At 46.8% G+C, this 14,413-nt stretch overlaps 1 protein-coding gene across 1 annotated transcript; it reads left to right on the forward strand.

Moving 5' to 3' along the window:
- Positions 1 to 778: 778 nt before the first annotated feature.
- Positions 779 to 10,596, forward strand: FAM110C (family with sequence similarity 110 member C). Its single transcript, XM_066597821.1, has one exon. The coding sequence runs from the start codon at positions 885 to 887 to the stop codon at positions 1,746 to 1,748; it is 864 nt and encodes a 287-aa protein (XP_066453918.1). The 5' UTR covers positions 779 to 884; the 3' UTR covers positions 1,749 to 10,596.
- Positions 10,597 to 14,413: the final 3,817 nt, after the last annotated feature.

A 14,413-nucleotide genomic window follows, 5' to 3' on the forward strand; every position in this document is an offset into this window, starting at 1 on the left:
TTCCACGTGCATTGGCGCAATAGACATTGCATTTTTACTCCTATATGTTACTGCATTTTTCCCCTACGCGTGCGATTCGTATTTGTGCGTGAGCGGACGCACAAGCATGCTAAGCGCTGATTCACTCGAACACATTCGCACTGCGCATTACGTACGCAAGATTTACGACAACCCCCCCCTCCAAAAAAATGTAGCCTTTTCCCATCTTATCCTACTTGACAAATACACGTAACGCGAGCCCTCAGACCTCTAGGTTGACAGAAAAATAAAGGTTTTTTGAAAACGGGGAAATAAACAGCAATTAAATAACAAAAAGTGGCCGTTAAGGGGTTAAGAGATGGGGGGGGGGGGATTTGGACCTTAGTATTTTTTTTTTTGCGGACGTGAAAAACATATGGCATAGAGAAGTGAGAAAAAACGGACACGCGGACCCGAACCGCATACAGAACCACACATTGGGGCAACAAGGTTCATCTTTTGCAGATTAGTGCAACTTGGATGGGTTTTTTTAACACTAGACTGAAGAAAATTGAGAAAAAAAAACCTAAAATGTAATCATTTTGTCACAGGAATGCAGACACCTATAGGTTATAGCGGCGGTAAGTGCACGTCACCCAGGTGTGAAGACTCGGCCACCAAGGGACTCACCTCACCCAGGAGGGCGGCGAGGTAATACCTCTGCAGGAGGACACGCCCCTCCGAGCACGGCGGCCGCTGATTGGTGGAGGCGGGAGCAGTAATCTGCCCGTTGTGGAGGCGTGGAGCAGATACAGGGCAGCAGCAGGAGCAGCAGCAGAGCCCGGAGCGCAGTCCCTGGCAGTCGCGGCGGTATTACCTGGGCACCGCTACAGTCTTCCTAGAGCCGGGCAGCAGCTGAAGGTGCTATGCCAACAGAAGTCATGAGTGCGGTGAGGATGCAGCCCATCTCCCAGCTGCAGCATCACAGCCCGGTGCTGCCCATCAGGCTGCTCACCAGGGGACCCGAGTACCTGCGGCGGCAGATAGAGACTGGCACCCCTGCCAGGACCACCCTGAGCGCCGTGGAGAGGCTGGCAGCCGACAAGGCCAAGTACGTGAAGAGCCAGAAGGCGGTGGGCAGCTCGGCATCGGAGAGCAGCAGCGCCAGCAGCTCCAGCAGTAAGAGCCAGCAGACAGCAGAGGGCGCCCCGGTGAGAAGAGGCAGCAACAGCAGCAAGAGGCTCCTAAGACCGGACTCCCTGGTCATCTACAGGCAGAAGAACCGGGCAGATACTGAGGATGCCAGGACCGGGCTGGTCAGGAGGCTCTTCCTGGGCAGTGCCAAGGAGAAACCCATAGCGCCCTCTAATGACAGGCCGGAGCCGCGGTCCAGGACCGGCCTGCACCGCTCCCAGTCCGACATCAGCTCTCGCTACTCCCGATCCTTCTCTGACTTTGACACCTTCTTTAAGTACTGCGGCCTGGAGACGGAGGTGGTGGAGGAGCTGGGCAGAGACAGGTTCTCCGCCGCCCCCGAGGACAGCCTTGATGGCAGCGGTGGGCACCGGCTCCGCAGTGCCAGTGTAGCCACATCGGACAGCGGCTTCAGCCGGAGGAGCGGCGGGGAGGGCAGCACCGGCGGGCTGCAGGAGGACGAGCCGCTCGGCGGTAACCTCCCGGGCAGCAACAGCAACACGTCTGTCGTGGAGCGCAATGCCAGGATCATCAAGTGGCTGTACAGCTGCAAGAAGGCCAAGGAGACGCGGGGGGCATCCCCGGACTTACCCTGAGCGGGCACGGACAGCGGGTGCCTCTAACCAGCTACAAGGCATGGGCACTGGTGCCAAGCAGTAGGGTGATGGCACTGGGCAGCTGCTGGGCAGCAACTGGCTTCACTTCTTAGCAATGCGGGCATTGCACCAACAGATTGTCTTTGCCAGTTTAGGTGCCACCTGAACACTGGGATTCTAATCTTACATTGGAGGATCTGCTGCTGCCGGATTGTATCTTCAATCCAGTCGTGTTGTATATGTAATGTATATGTGCACTGTGCTATAGGTGCTCAGCCCCAGATATACTGGTAGAGTATACAATGTATATGTGTGTATATATATACACAGCCACTGATGAGAAACGACTGCTAAGTGTTAATCCAGCTATAGTCTCTGATCACAGCGGGTGTTACAATGTTGCAAATCCACCTTGTATCCTTGTGTGTTTACAGATGTAGCAGAGCTGGGTTTCATACATCCAATGTAAGACCTAATCCTGTACAGAATGACATTCTCAGCTCTGCTACATCATGGCAGAAGCTTACTGTGGAGCGCAGGATATATAAGCCTTCTCTAGTGCAAGAGACTAGGTAACAATGGTAGCTGTTTGTGTCTGCTCCCTATACAAGCAGTGGGGGTCCCTGTGGTAACTGGTGGATATTTAAAGCCCCCTGTTGTTTCCCTACAAGTGTTGTCACTGAAGTAGGCGCTGCAGTTTATGGTAGTCGGTGTCATGTGACCGCCTCCCATATTACAGACTGTCCAAAGTCATTCAGGCCGGCTTCACACATCCGTAATATACGGTGAATAAAACCCGTTGGGTTCATCCACAAGCGCATATTTTGTGTTTGCAATTCCGTTGCGCAAAAAGATAGTATCTTCTATTTTCTTGCGCATTTGCGTAGGGAAATGGAATACATGAAACTAATTGGGCTGCGTTTTTTCTGGCGCAAAAGGTACAGTAAAAATACAGTTGCGCAGGCAAATATATATATATATATATATACGCTCTTGTGAATCCGGCCTTACACTTTACAGGGGATTTCTAATCATCTGAAGTTCTGTATATGTATTGGGCTAATTTCAGGCGAGCGCATAAAAAACATCCGTATTCCGGACATTACATCCATATGTCATCAATTTTTCATCGTATTTGTTTCTGTATTTCCATTATTAGGAGATATAAAAATAAAACTGCGCCAAAAATAGATCATGCTGCGCTTTCAAAAAACGGCCTTAAAAATATGGCCCTGTGCTTAGCCCTATAGATTTATATTAACTCTGGATTACGGTCCCCTCAACACGGGCCTAATACAAGTACGCCTGAAAGTGGCCATTTTGAGTCCGCCCTGTCTATAGAAAGTGCTAACACTATAGCGGGATTGTTATTTAAGCGGTTTTCTCGTACAGGTGTCTGGCGTCACCCCAGATATGTCTCTTCTATGGGCTTGTGTATCACATAGGATTATTTTATGTATTTTTTGAGTTGTTACATAGTTTGCTATAAACGTGGACCAGTAACCTTTATTTGTCAGACTCCATTTCATTCACTGGGACGCGACTAAAAGCGACGCCATTTTTTTTTCCTGTCCAATACAATACAGTTCTTTAAATCCGGAATGAGATCTGGAGCTGCTACTAATCTCACGGGGTGTTTTTTTTTTTTTACTAGGCTGAGGCTGATATCACATGGGCGAGCGCAATATCGGGCCGTAAGACTTGCCCCGAAATCACACTTGGGAACAAGCAATTTCCCTGCGGATGTGAGGCGTTTTTGGGTCAAACGCCTCATATCACTTTAGGGAAGTAGCTGCGCCGGAGGATCGGCAAGTGTTTACCATTGTCTTCAGCGGGAAACCTTGCGTGCTCCTCGCACACTGCAATGTTTTTGCCGGCCCCATTGAAAACAATGGGCGTGGCGTTCCAGGGGAACGCCCAAACATAGGACATGCCGTGATTTTTTTTTTTTTCCTGCATTGCGATACGGGGAAAAAAACCGCTTATGTATACGACCCTATCAAAATGTGTGAAAGCGGCCTCACTGCACACGGGTGAGTGCGGTATCGGGCCGAGATACTCCGCCGATATCGCACTTGGTAATGTGCATTTTATCCACAGATGTGAGTGATTTTTGGGCAAAAAACGCCTCGCTTTTCTTAAATTCCGATCCTCTCATGCGAGTTTCACACTCGAGAGGATTGGAAGTGTTTCCCATTGATTTCTGTAGGAAACCTCTCATGCACATCGTACAGCATGCGGCTGCCATGTGACGTATTTAAGGTCTGTGTTCTGAGGAACACGAAAAAATAGAACAGGCCACGACTTTTTTCCTTGCAGCATCGCTGTGGGAGGGTAACATCGCTCATGTGTATGACTCCAGTCAAAAGAATGGCGTTCATATTCTTGTGCGTTTTGTGCGTTTCACGCATGTGAAATCAGCCTTAGGACGTGCTGTGTTTTGAAGAAAAAAACACCACCTACTGAAAAATGGACCAAAAGTTAAAAAAAAAAACAAAACACCCCACAAAAAACCTAGCACGTTTGATAACTCCCTATTGCCATACAGCTAACATCTAGCCGTGGCCTTTTTGTTTTTGTTTTTTGTAGTAAAAAAAAAACTTGGAAAAATGCAGTCTTTTTGTCAAAATCTCTATAGGCCTCATTTTATGAAAACTGCTTAAAGTGAAAACTGTCTGTTTCCCATAGCAACCAATCACAGTGCAGCTTTCATTTCTTATAGTGCTGAGGTAACATGAAGGCTGCTCTGTGATTGGTTGCTATGGGCAACAGGCAGACAAACCACCATAATAGGGTTTTACAGTATGCTGTCGGTACACGGCTGGAGTCAGTATTTATAGGGTTCATTTAGTTTCTGTTGTCCGTTCATTCACAAACCATCTGCCATGTTGTCTGACAGGCCACATTCCAGTTGATGTCTGGTATCCAAAGAAGAACGCCCGTGACTATATATAAAATATTTAATAACTTTGATAGTAAATAGAGGCCTCGTGCGCAGCAGTTGCCATAGCAACCAATAAGATCAACGGGCTTTCTTATTCCCAAGGCAAAATGGAGAATGAAAAAAGTGATGTGATTGGTTGCTATGGCCTCTCTGTTTTTGCTCACTTGAGTCTTGTTATCAGCTAGCAGGGATTAATGGCCCATTTACACGTAAGGGTTATCGCTCACATCCGTTTTTTTTAACACAGCGGGACCTATTTTTTTCTGTTTTTATCTCTTTATTCCTATTATTTTCTATTGGAAAAATACGGATCACTTTTTAAAAGATGCGGAGGCCAACACAGAACGAAGATGGATGATTGTAATGTCATCTGAAACGTCCGTATTACAATACACTTGTCTGAAACTGGCCTGAGGCCTTTGTCACGCGAGCGTATTTGTGCAGCAGCATTTTGCGTGCAATACCCAGTGATAGAACATTGATTTGAACGGTTCATTTACACGTATTTTGCGCATGCATTTTGTTCGCACAAAAAAATATGCAGCGTGCTCTATTGTCCCACACATTTGCGCACGGAAATAGAACACATTGAATTCATTAAGTTAATTGACCATTTCAATGAATGGAAGCATGCTTGCGGGCTTTTTTGTGCATGCAAAAAGTACAGTAAAGCAAGCACACCGGCATGCAAAAATGTGCGCATAAATGCACTTGCGCCCGTGTGACGCTTGACTAATGCAGATGATCTGCATTGCCAGACATTACCCAAGCACAAAGTGGCTCTGTTTCCAGAAAGAAGCAGACCTTTTTCTATTTCTACACAACCCCGTTAAGTTTGGGCTACACGACGACTATCTGTCACCCAGAAAGAATGGTAGCATTACCACAACCCTAGAGGGGCAGAGGTACCTAACCCAACTGGGCTAGGTGTGCCAGAAAGACACCAGTCCGTGGCTGTCCGATGAACACGGCAAGCCATCAATTCTTGTGAAAAAATGTCAATGTCCATGTATATTGCCCGTAGAATATAATGGCGGGTGTGCCGTCTGTGAATTTACCCGGACAGCACCCCGCTCCAAAATATACTAGTGCCCCGGAGGCCTTAGATTGTGTAAACGTAGGCCAGTCTGAAGATGTGCCAAATCCATCATAGTGGCTCACACATTTATCACAACCCTAAACATTTCCAACTTTGCGTTGCCTAATGGTTGGCTTAAGGTACATGGCACAACGGTCGGGCACATGAGCGACAGCTGTGCTCTCACACAGGAGCAGTAGTCGTTACGTCAATGGAGGCAGAATGCACTGGAGTTCCTTTTCGGCCCCTGGCCCCAATTCATTGTGAGCAGGCAGTCTTTCAAAGGTTAAACGACTACTGGTCACACTGAATGAGAAGTCACTTGCTAGTCGCTTCATTTCAGTGAGCTGAAACAAAGTGACTAGCGATTAATAAACAATTTCTTGCTCAAAGCCCACTCGCTGACTATAGCCGAAAATCGCTGTTTCTAGCAATTATCACCCAGTGTAAAGGTACCAAGATTTTGGTGTACGTTGCAGTATTTTACACCATGTTCCTTGTGTAGTGAGCACCAAAATGTGTATAAAACATAGTAAAGCTGCTGTAAAGCATGTACGTCAAGTTTTTTTGGCCTAATTGAGCCAGAACTCTGATGCATTTAGCTTAAGGCCCGTCCATACTGACGTTAGCAGCATCTGTTTTTTATGTGTACATACATCTGAAGTACGTTCTGGCCTGACCACGGTTCTCAGGACCCGAATTCTGCAAATGATGTTCGGGGCTGGCGGTCAGGCTAGGCCACACTTCAGATGTCGTCTTTACGTTAAACGGATGCTGCAGATGTCAGTATGGACGGCCCTTAGTCAATCTGTGTTTCTTTCTGGGTATAAAGGCTACAAGTGATCTTATTTCCCAGGGGCAAACCTTGAGATTGCATCATAGTTGCAGTAATGAAGCATATTTACTGTGATCACAAGTCACTGTATAGCATTATTACACAAGTCCTACTTTTTTTCAGTCAATGCATTGTATTCACTCCTGTACGGAAAAAAAAACCCTCATTATTTTGGGGGAGACTCAATGCCTACGGTCAGTGTTAGGTCTATTAGTGTAGCAAGACCGTACCTTAACTGTATATGCAAATGTAGATACCCAATTCATAATTCTAGCTAACTTGTAGTTCTGCATAGGATTAGCAGATGGCCTCTGTAAATCTGCAGTTCTGCATGTTTAATCCATATATGTCAATTTACATGGGTGACCCAAATATTGCTGGATGTAACCCAATAGTTACAGTATTTTAGTTTGATGTTTCATTCATTGGGATTGGTATGAAAAAAGAGTGAACATAGTACCAGTAGTGGATGGTCACCAGGATAATGCCAAGGCGTCTTCATCAGATGCAACGTCAGATATATAACTATGCTGCTAAGTTTGGGGGGGGGGGGGGGATAAAATAGTGTCTAAACCCCATATACAGATCCTGATGCACCAGAGCGGTTTCTGCATTTCATGTAGAACCACAAACCTTGCATTGGAATGTCTCGATGCACTGCTGTATACTGTATGTTATAGGTGACTGCTATATGTTCCAGTTCATGAATCCAGAATTGACCAAGTAATTGGTTAATTAGCTTGTGAAGACAGCAGTATTTACATGTCATTGACACTTACATGGACTCCTTTGAGAAAGGATAAAGCCTCTTTAATTGATCCAGTCTTTAAATGCTAATGTCACCTACTCCTTATGACCCCGGGCTACTGTCTCTGGTTCCCACCGCCCAAGGTGCTGTAAATTAGAATGCAAATTGCTGAGACTTGTCTGGCAGCCAAGTGATGTTCATACAGGGCTGGACAAAGAGGAGAAGACCTTTTAATTGTTGCCATTGATTACCCATAGCAGTTGTTTTATTGCTTCCTTGTAGAGGAGAACTATGCAGAAAATTAGAGGTTGTTTGCATTGTGCACAGTGTCACAGACCCGAGCCTCGTCACTGTGCACTAAGCACGGCCATTATAGGATGGCCACTTATAGTCAGGTGACCGTTTTGTGTGTTTTGTACCTGGGATGTTGCTTCATTGTAACTGGTTAAATTGATGGGTAGCCTTATGCAATGTGGACATGTTCTTATAAGATTCTGGAGGGGAAGGGCTGCATTAGTGTGTCCTTACCATTAAACAGCAATCATACATAGTGCAATAGTATGCGGTTAAAGGGGCTGTATGAAATTGTAAAAACATGGTGCTTTCTTCTAGAAACGGGTTTGGGACAAGTATTGCCACATTTACTTGAATGGGGTTGAATGGCAAGCTTGGGTGGCAAGCTTGAATGGGTTTGGGTGGCAAGCTTGAATGGGTTTGGGCGGCAAGCTTGAATGGGGCTGGGCGGCAAGCTTGAATGGGGCTGGGCGGCAAGCTTGAATGGGGCTGGGCGGCAAGCTTGAATGGGGTTGGGTGGCAAGCATGAATGGGGCTGGGCGGCAAGCTTGAATGGGGTTGGGTGGCAAGCTTGAATAGGGTTGAGTGGAAATCTCGAATGGGGTTGAGTGGCAATCTCGAATGGGGTTGAGTGGCAATCTCGAATGGGGTTGAGTGGCAATCTCGAATGGGGTTGAGTGGCAATACCAGGTGCAGCCCATAGACAAAGAGTTGTGCTGTCTGTGGGATAACATAGCCATGTTTTGCCAACTTCATGCAGCCCCTTTGATGGCAATCAGTTGATCATTATAGTACTCACCTCTGTGATTATGTTTGCATTGCCTTCCTCTCATACTAGGATCCCTGCTGCCCTGCTGTGGTGACAGAATCACTATCACAGTAGGAGACTGAGGACAGCGAGATGTCTGTTAATGAGGCTATACTCTTAGATAGCTGTTGAGCTTGTTTGGCCTACATCTATTATTTCTTATACCCATCACACTTGGCTGAGTGTGCATGTGTTCTCAGCGAGGCAAGGGGAATAACGGTCGTTTTGCACAGTGCTAATGACCACTGAACCAGAATGAGCATGTTGGTCAGCACTCCTTACCTCAGTGTACATGGGCAGATAGGGATCATTAACACAATTCTTCATCTCCACAGAGCTGTCATTGATCGGCCGTGGTGTTCGCCGTTTACAGAGAGATGTGCAGCTGAGGCAGTCAGCATTTCTATGCCCGCATAAACGCAACCGGCTTATTCGTCAGTTGATCCTCGGTCCCTTTACTTAGCCTGATTGGTGGGCAAACGAGTTTTTGGAGGAACGTTCGGTCCATGTAAAAACACCATAAGCCGCTGCCAGACACCTATCTGTCCTGAGAACGAAAGGATAAGGCATGTTCCAATCCATCATGTCCAACCGATCTTCCCCAACAGCAGATATCTGGGCAAAAGTCCAGAAACATCCATAGATGCTCACCAGTTCTACCAAAATGGGTAGGCTCGGCGGACCTTCGTCAATGAACACCATAACCATAGTTGTTTTTGCAGTCTAGGGGTGGCTTTACACGGGCCATGAGTCGCCTCAACAGAGCGATTACAAGCGTCTTGTGTAACCATGAATCACTCACTTGTCGGAGTCACTTGGCTTCTAACTTGCCTAAAAACCAAGCTACTATCGGTCGTGCAAACAGGCAGTTCATAGATGTATAAACTGCCTGTTCACACGACTGGTAGAGCTTAGCTATTACTCTGAATAGACAGGCTGCTGAAGACATCTCTGCCTTCTCTGCCTCCGTTCATCGAGCGATTATCACTTCTGCTTTCGCACAAGAGTGATAAGCTTTAGGATGGCTGTCGGAGACGTAATCCCTCCAGTCGCCCCTTGTAAGGCCACCCCAACTGTGTATGACCAGCTACTTCCCATACTAATCCCATATTGAATGTGGGGACACCTATAAGATGCATGGCACTTGAGTTACATAAACTATATAGAAATATACGCAGCATTCCAGAAACCATCACCTCCATACTGTTTTACATAGAATCATTCAATCCAAATATATATATATACCAGTATATATACTCCAGAGAAACCTGTCAGACCTCATTGTATGGGCCAGAGGACTGTTAATTTTGTATATTTTAATAACCTTGCACCTAGTGAAGCAGGTAATATAGGAGATATGCACGATATGTAGAGCCGTCTGTTATTAATATGCAAACCATGCATTTACTATTTGTACTTTCATGGCTGATGTGACTTGTCCCATTGCAAGATTGTCCTGTTGCAATCATGGCTAGACACACTACTAGCAACACTGTTGCCAACACTTTGCAGTCTTCCAAACTGCAGGTTTGTAGATGTAGCAGAGCTGAATTTGTCAGTAGGGTTATCTGCAGTCCCATGTAAAGCCACAGATCTGTTATTATGAGTTATACATGTGCCAAAGGAGACCGGCTCAGCTCTGCTACACCAACACAGTACATTATTATCAGGCCATCTCTTCCTGCTTGAACATATGTGAATAACTTGTACGTGTAACTAGTGACACTGGAAAGTGGAATTTAAGCTATGTATATAAATGTCAATTTCTGGAACGTTCCCTCGCTGCTTTGAGATGATCTTTACTCCAGGGCTGTTCCATTCTTGCAAGCAGTCTCAATTGACCAAAGTGACTCTGTGGCTTCAGTCGTGGACAATGCTGTAAAGTTCAATGTTCAGAGTTTTATTGTACACCCTGCACAGAGGCCGAGGTACCTTTTTTTTTTTTACGTTTTTTTTTAAACTTTTTTTTGTATATTTAAGAAAAGCTTTGTGCAATATGTTTTTGTTTTGTACAGTTTTCTTTCGGTCGTGTAAATATGATTGTTTATAAGGATTGCATTTCTATGTTCTATATCTTTGTGTGCAGATTGCTCAGTGTCTATAAGATATATCCATAATAAAATTGTTCTAACGTTACAGTATTTATGGGCTTCGGTGTTTTGTTTTTTTTTCAATATTATGTCGGTCGGATTTTGTTGGCACTACAATACTACAACTTTTACAGGCTAATCTGCGATTCAGATAGAATATAATTAAAAGTCTCCTCAGATACATAGCATCCAGTTGTAGAGGGCTATTCTGGGCAGTGGAGAAAGTTACAGGTCCAATCCACTAGGCGGGTGAAAACTGATACATCGGTGAGGCTCCGACGATCCTGAGAATGGGGGTCCCGTGGGTATTAGTGTATCTTGTTGCCACCAAAATTACAGGTGGAGCCAAGATACAAGGAGTTTGACGGGGTTGACGCCCCCTGTTAGTGATTGGCTGTCCTTTTTTGTTCCCTGTCTTCGCCCTCACAGGTCATGTAGCCACCGGCGGAGTATATGATGCCGGGCCGGCTGTGCCTCTCCCTGGCTGCAGTTTCCCACCTCCTGCTGCAATTATCCCCTCCTGATGCATGCCGCAGCTGCTATGCCTTTGGCCGGCGTCAGCACCCCAGCTCTGCGCACCCCGCAGTTGTGATTGCTGCTGCCCCTGCTTAGCCTCTCCCCGCCGCCAGTCTCCCAGCTTAGCAGCATGCCGTGGGTTCCACGGCTTCTGCCCCTGGCATCCTCACCTCGGCGGTGTTTGCAGTCCTGCTGCTGTGCACGTCAGCTGTCACAGTGAGGGAGGTTGCAGCGCGGCAGCCGACAACAGAGGAGCGGAGTGTCAGCGCAGCTATGTGGCCTGGCCTGGTGAGTCCATTCAGCGGAGGAGCGGAGAGATGGGCTCTTTCAGGCCAGCCCGCGGGTCACTGCTCCCTGGCACAGAGTGCAGACTGACCGGTGTCACCTTCCTCCATGGCCTCGTCCGCTGCCCAGCACCACTTATAAGTCGCAGTGGCTAGAGGACCTGTGAGGGTGAGGACGGGGAGAATGCAGGACAGCCAATCAGTAACGGGGGGCATCAACTCCCTGTCAAACGCCTTGTATCTTGGCTCCACCTGTAATTCTGGTGGCGTCAAGATACACTAATACTGGACCCGTGTCCCCCCTATTGCACAGTGCAGGATCCTTTCTCACATTTCTGGAGTTTAGTTGCAAACGGGCCGATGGTCACTCATGTGCGGCAGCAACACCATTCATCTCAATGGCGCTGACAGCCGAGCGCTAAGCTCAACTATTTTCATCAGCCCCGTTCAAATGAATGGTTTGATTTTGAGGATATAATTCTGAGGCATTTTCTACATGTGGAGGAGATGATTCTGGATGGCTGTACATCCTTTTGATTGCCACGTAGAGCGGTGACGTACACTTCATGTGGACTAATGGCCCATTTATACATAATTTCCTGAATTTAATTGATAATTCAGTTTGAATGCAAAAAAATCACTCACTTATCGTTCGGTTTGTCAGCTTAAAAAACCTTGTTGGCTCACTGGCTTCTTGTGTTTAAATGCTCCCCACTCAGTGCTTCACATAGGAGGTGAAGAGCTGAGCGAGAAACCTGCGATTCAGTGGAAAGTCTTTCAGTGTCAATACTCTGCACGAGCGCTGACGACCTTAACGGTGATATCGGCGCTCATGCAGTCGCATACCTGACTGTCAGCCTGCGTAAAAGGGCCATTATGGCCATTATAAGTGGACTTCGTGCAGACGGTCTTCATTGAAGTCAATGGGGGCCGTCCAACCCGTAGCCCATCTGAAATTGACATTGCAGATGGCCCTAAAGATGGCATGGGAAATACAAATATAAAAAAAAATCTATACTGCACATAACTGACGGCGAGCGTCCATGGTCATCCGAATTATGGATAATGCTAGTACACAGGGTCGCCTGCCAGGGTCACACCCGGATTCCGCTGCCAGAAGCTGCATGCAGAATTTGCATTGTTCGTGTGCATCTGGCCTAAGTGATTACAATAGCAGAGCAAAAGGATTGCAGAATTTGTTGTGGAATACTGAACACTTGTAGGAAGGCTCTAGTACCCTGTTGTACCGCCTCTAGCTTGGATACAAGATGTGATACAGGCGGGCACGAAGGCTCTAGTACCCTGTTGTACCGCCTCTAGCTTGGATAAAAGATGTGACATGGGTGGCCATGGAGGCTCTAGTACCCTGTTGCACCGCCTCAAGCTAGCATACTAGATTGGATATGGGCATGGAGGCTCTAGTACCCTGTTGTACCGCCTCTAGCTTGGATACAAGATGTGATGCAGGCACGGAGGCATGCAGTATTGTAACCTGCGGCATATTGCTCCACATTTGCTGTAACAAAGCTTCTAGATCAGGGGTGTCAAACTGATTTTCATCGTTCACATGAGCATATTTGTACAGCGTATTACCTGCGCAGGTTTTTCAGGTGTAATACACAGTGAATAGAACCCATTGATTTCAATGTGTTCGTTCACCTGAGTGGATTTTTTATGCGATCGCATGACCTATATATTGGTGCATATTACACACTATAATAGGCCATTGAAGTAAATGGGCTGGTGCAAATGCACTGGAAACCTGCATATTCACTGCATATTTGCGTAGGATTTCAATAAGCTTCTCTGCGTTCTTTTTTGCATGCGCAAATATGCAGTGTATTTGCACACATGAAAACACCGGAGGCAGAAAAACACAGGTGTAAATGATTTTGGGTCGCACAAAATTACTGTTTTTTCACCCAAAGTAGTAATTGCCACAGTACTAATAGTGACCCTCATAATGGTCCAAGCAGTAACAGTGTCCCCTATATTGGCACCAGTAGCAATATAGTCCCCCACAATAATCCCAGTAGTAATGGCAACCACCTTATTGGCCTCCGGCTCGGTAGCATCCCTATAGGCTTTCCACTCACCCAGCCTGCAGCTCCAGTCCTGACATGTGTGCTCTAGATCGTGCAAACTCGTAGGCTGTTGAAGTTGGCATCCCAGAAGGTTCCATTCATGTTCTATTAGTGATAAGTCTGGTGACCGGGCAACCATGGAAGTGTGACAATCTTGTGGAGACATTCCTGTGACCCCCTTGTGTGCGCCCGAGCCTGCTGGAAAATGCCTTTTGGAAGCCGCCATGAGAGGAACACATGTGGCTGCAGGATGTCCTGAACATATCGCTGAGCTGTCATTGTCCTTTGCAGCACTACTAGGGGTGACCGACTGTTATATTTTATGGCGCCTCAGATAATTACACCAGCAGTGGAGGCAGTGACAGAATTGAAGCGCTCACCCCTAGGTCTCCAGACAAGAACACTCGTCATCAGTCCCCAAAGTTAACCTGGATTCATCAATGAACACAGTCCAGTTCCACATCGTAGAAGCCCAAGTTCGTCTTTCACGACACCACTGCAAACAGAGGCGACGGTGGGTGAGTGTTAAAGGCAGTAAATGTAATGGGTGCCGTGAGACCAAATGTCCTTCAGTCAAGTGCCTGGAAGTGGTTCTGACAGACACGGGTGTAACGATAGTGCCGCCTGTCTCTGGATGTTGGATAATGAAACAGTTGGAGCTGCTCATGGTTGTCAGATAATCCTTTCTACTCGTGGTCTGTCGAGGGCATCCTGACCCCTGTCACCTTGTGTGCCCTCACACATCCACTGGTCCTAACAGTCTGGTCAGAACAACCCAGGTGGTGGGCAATTCATCGATACGACCATCCAGCTTCTCGCATTCCAAAAAATGCACCCCGTCAACTTGGCTAAAAGTCTTTGATTGCATCATAGAGGTGTCTAGTGGTCAACAAGCTTTACACAAGTGGAAGAAGAGGTCACTACACACAAGGAGCCTCTGAGAGCCTTCTTATAGGCCACGGGGGAACCACTTTTAGGGCCTCA

This window comes from Eleutherodactylus coqui, chromosome 1 (assembly GCF_035609145.1).
Source record: "Eleutherodactylus coqui strain aEleCoq1 chromosome 1, aEleCoq1.hap1, whole genome shotgun sequence".
In the NCBI taxonomy this organism is placed as follows: Eukaryota; Metazoa; Chordata; class Amphibia; order Anura; family Eleutherodactylidae; genus Eleutherodactylus; species Eleutherodactylus coqui.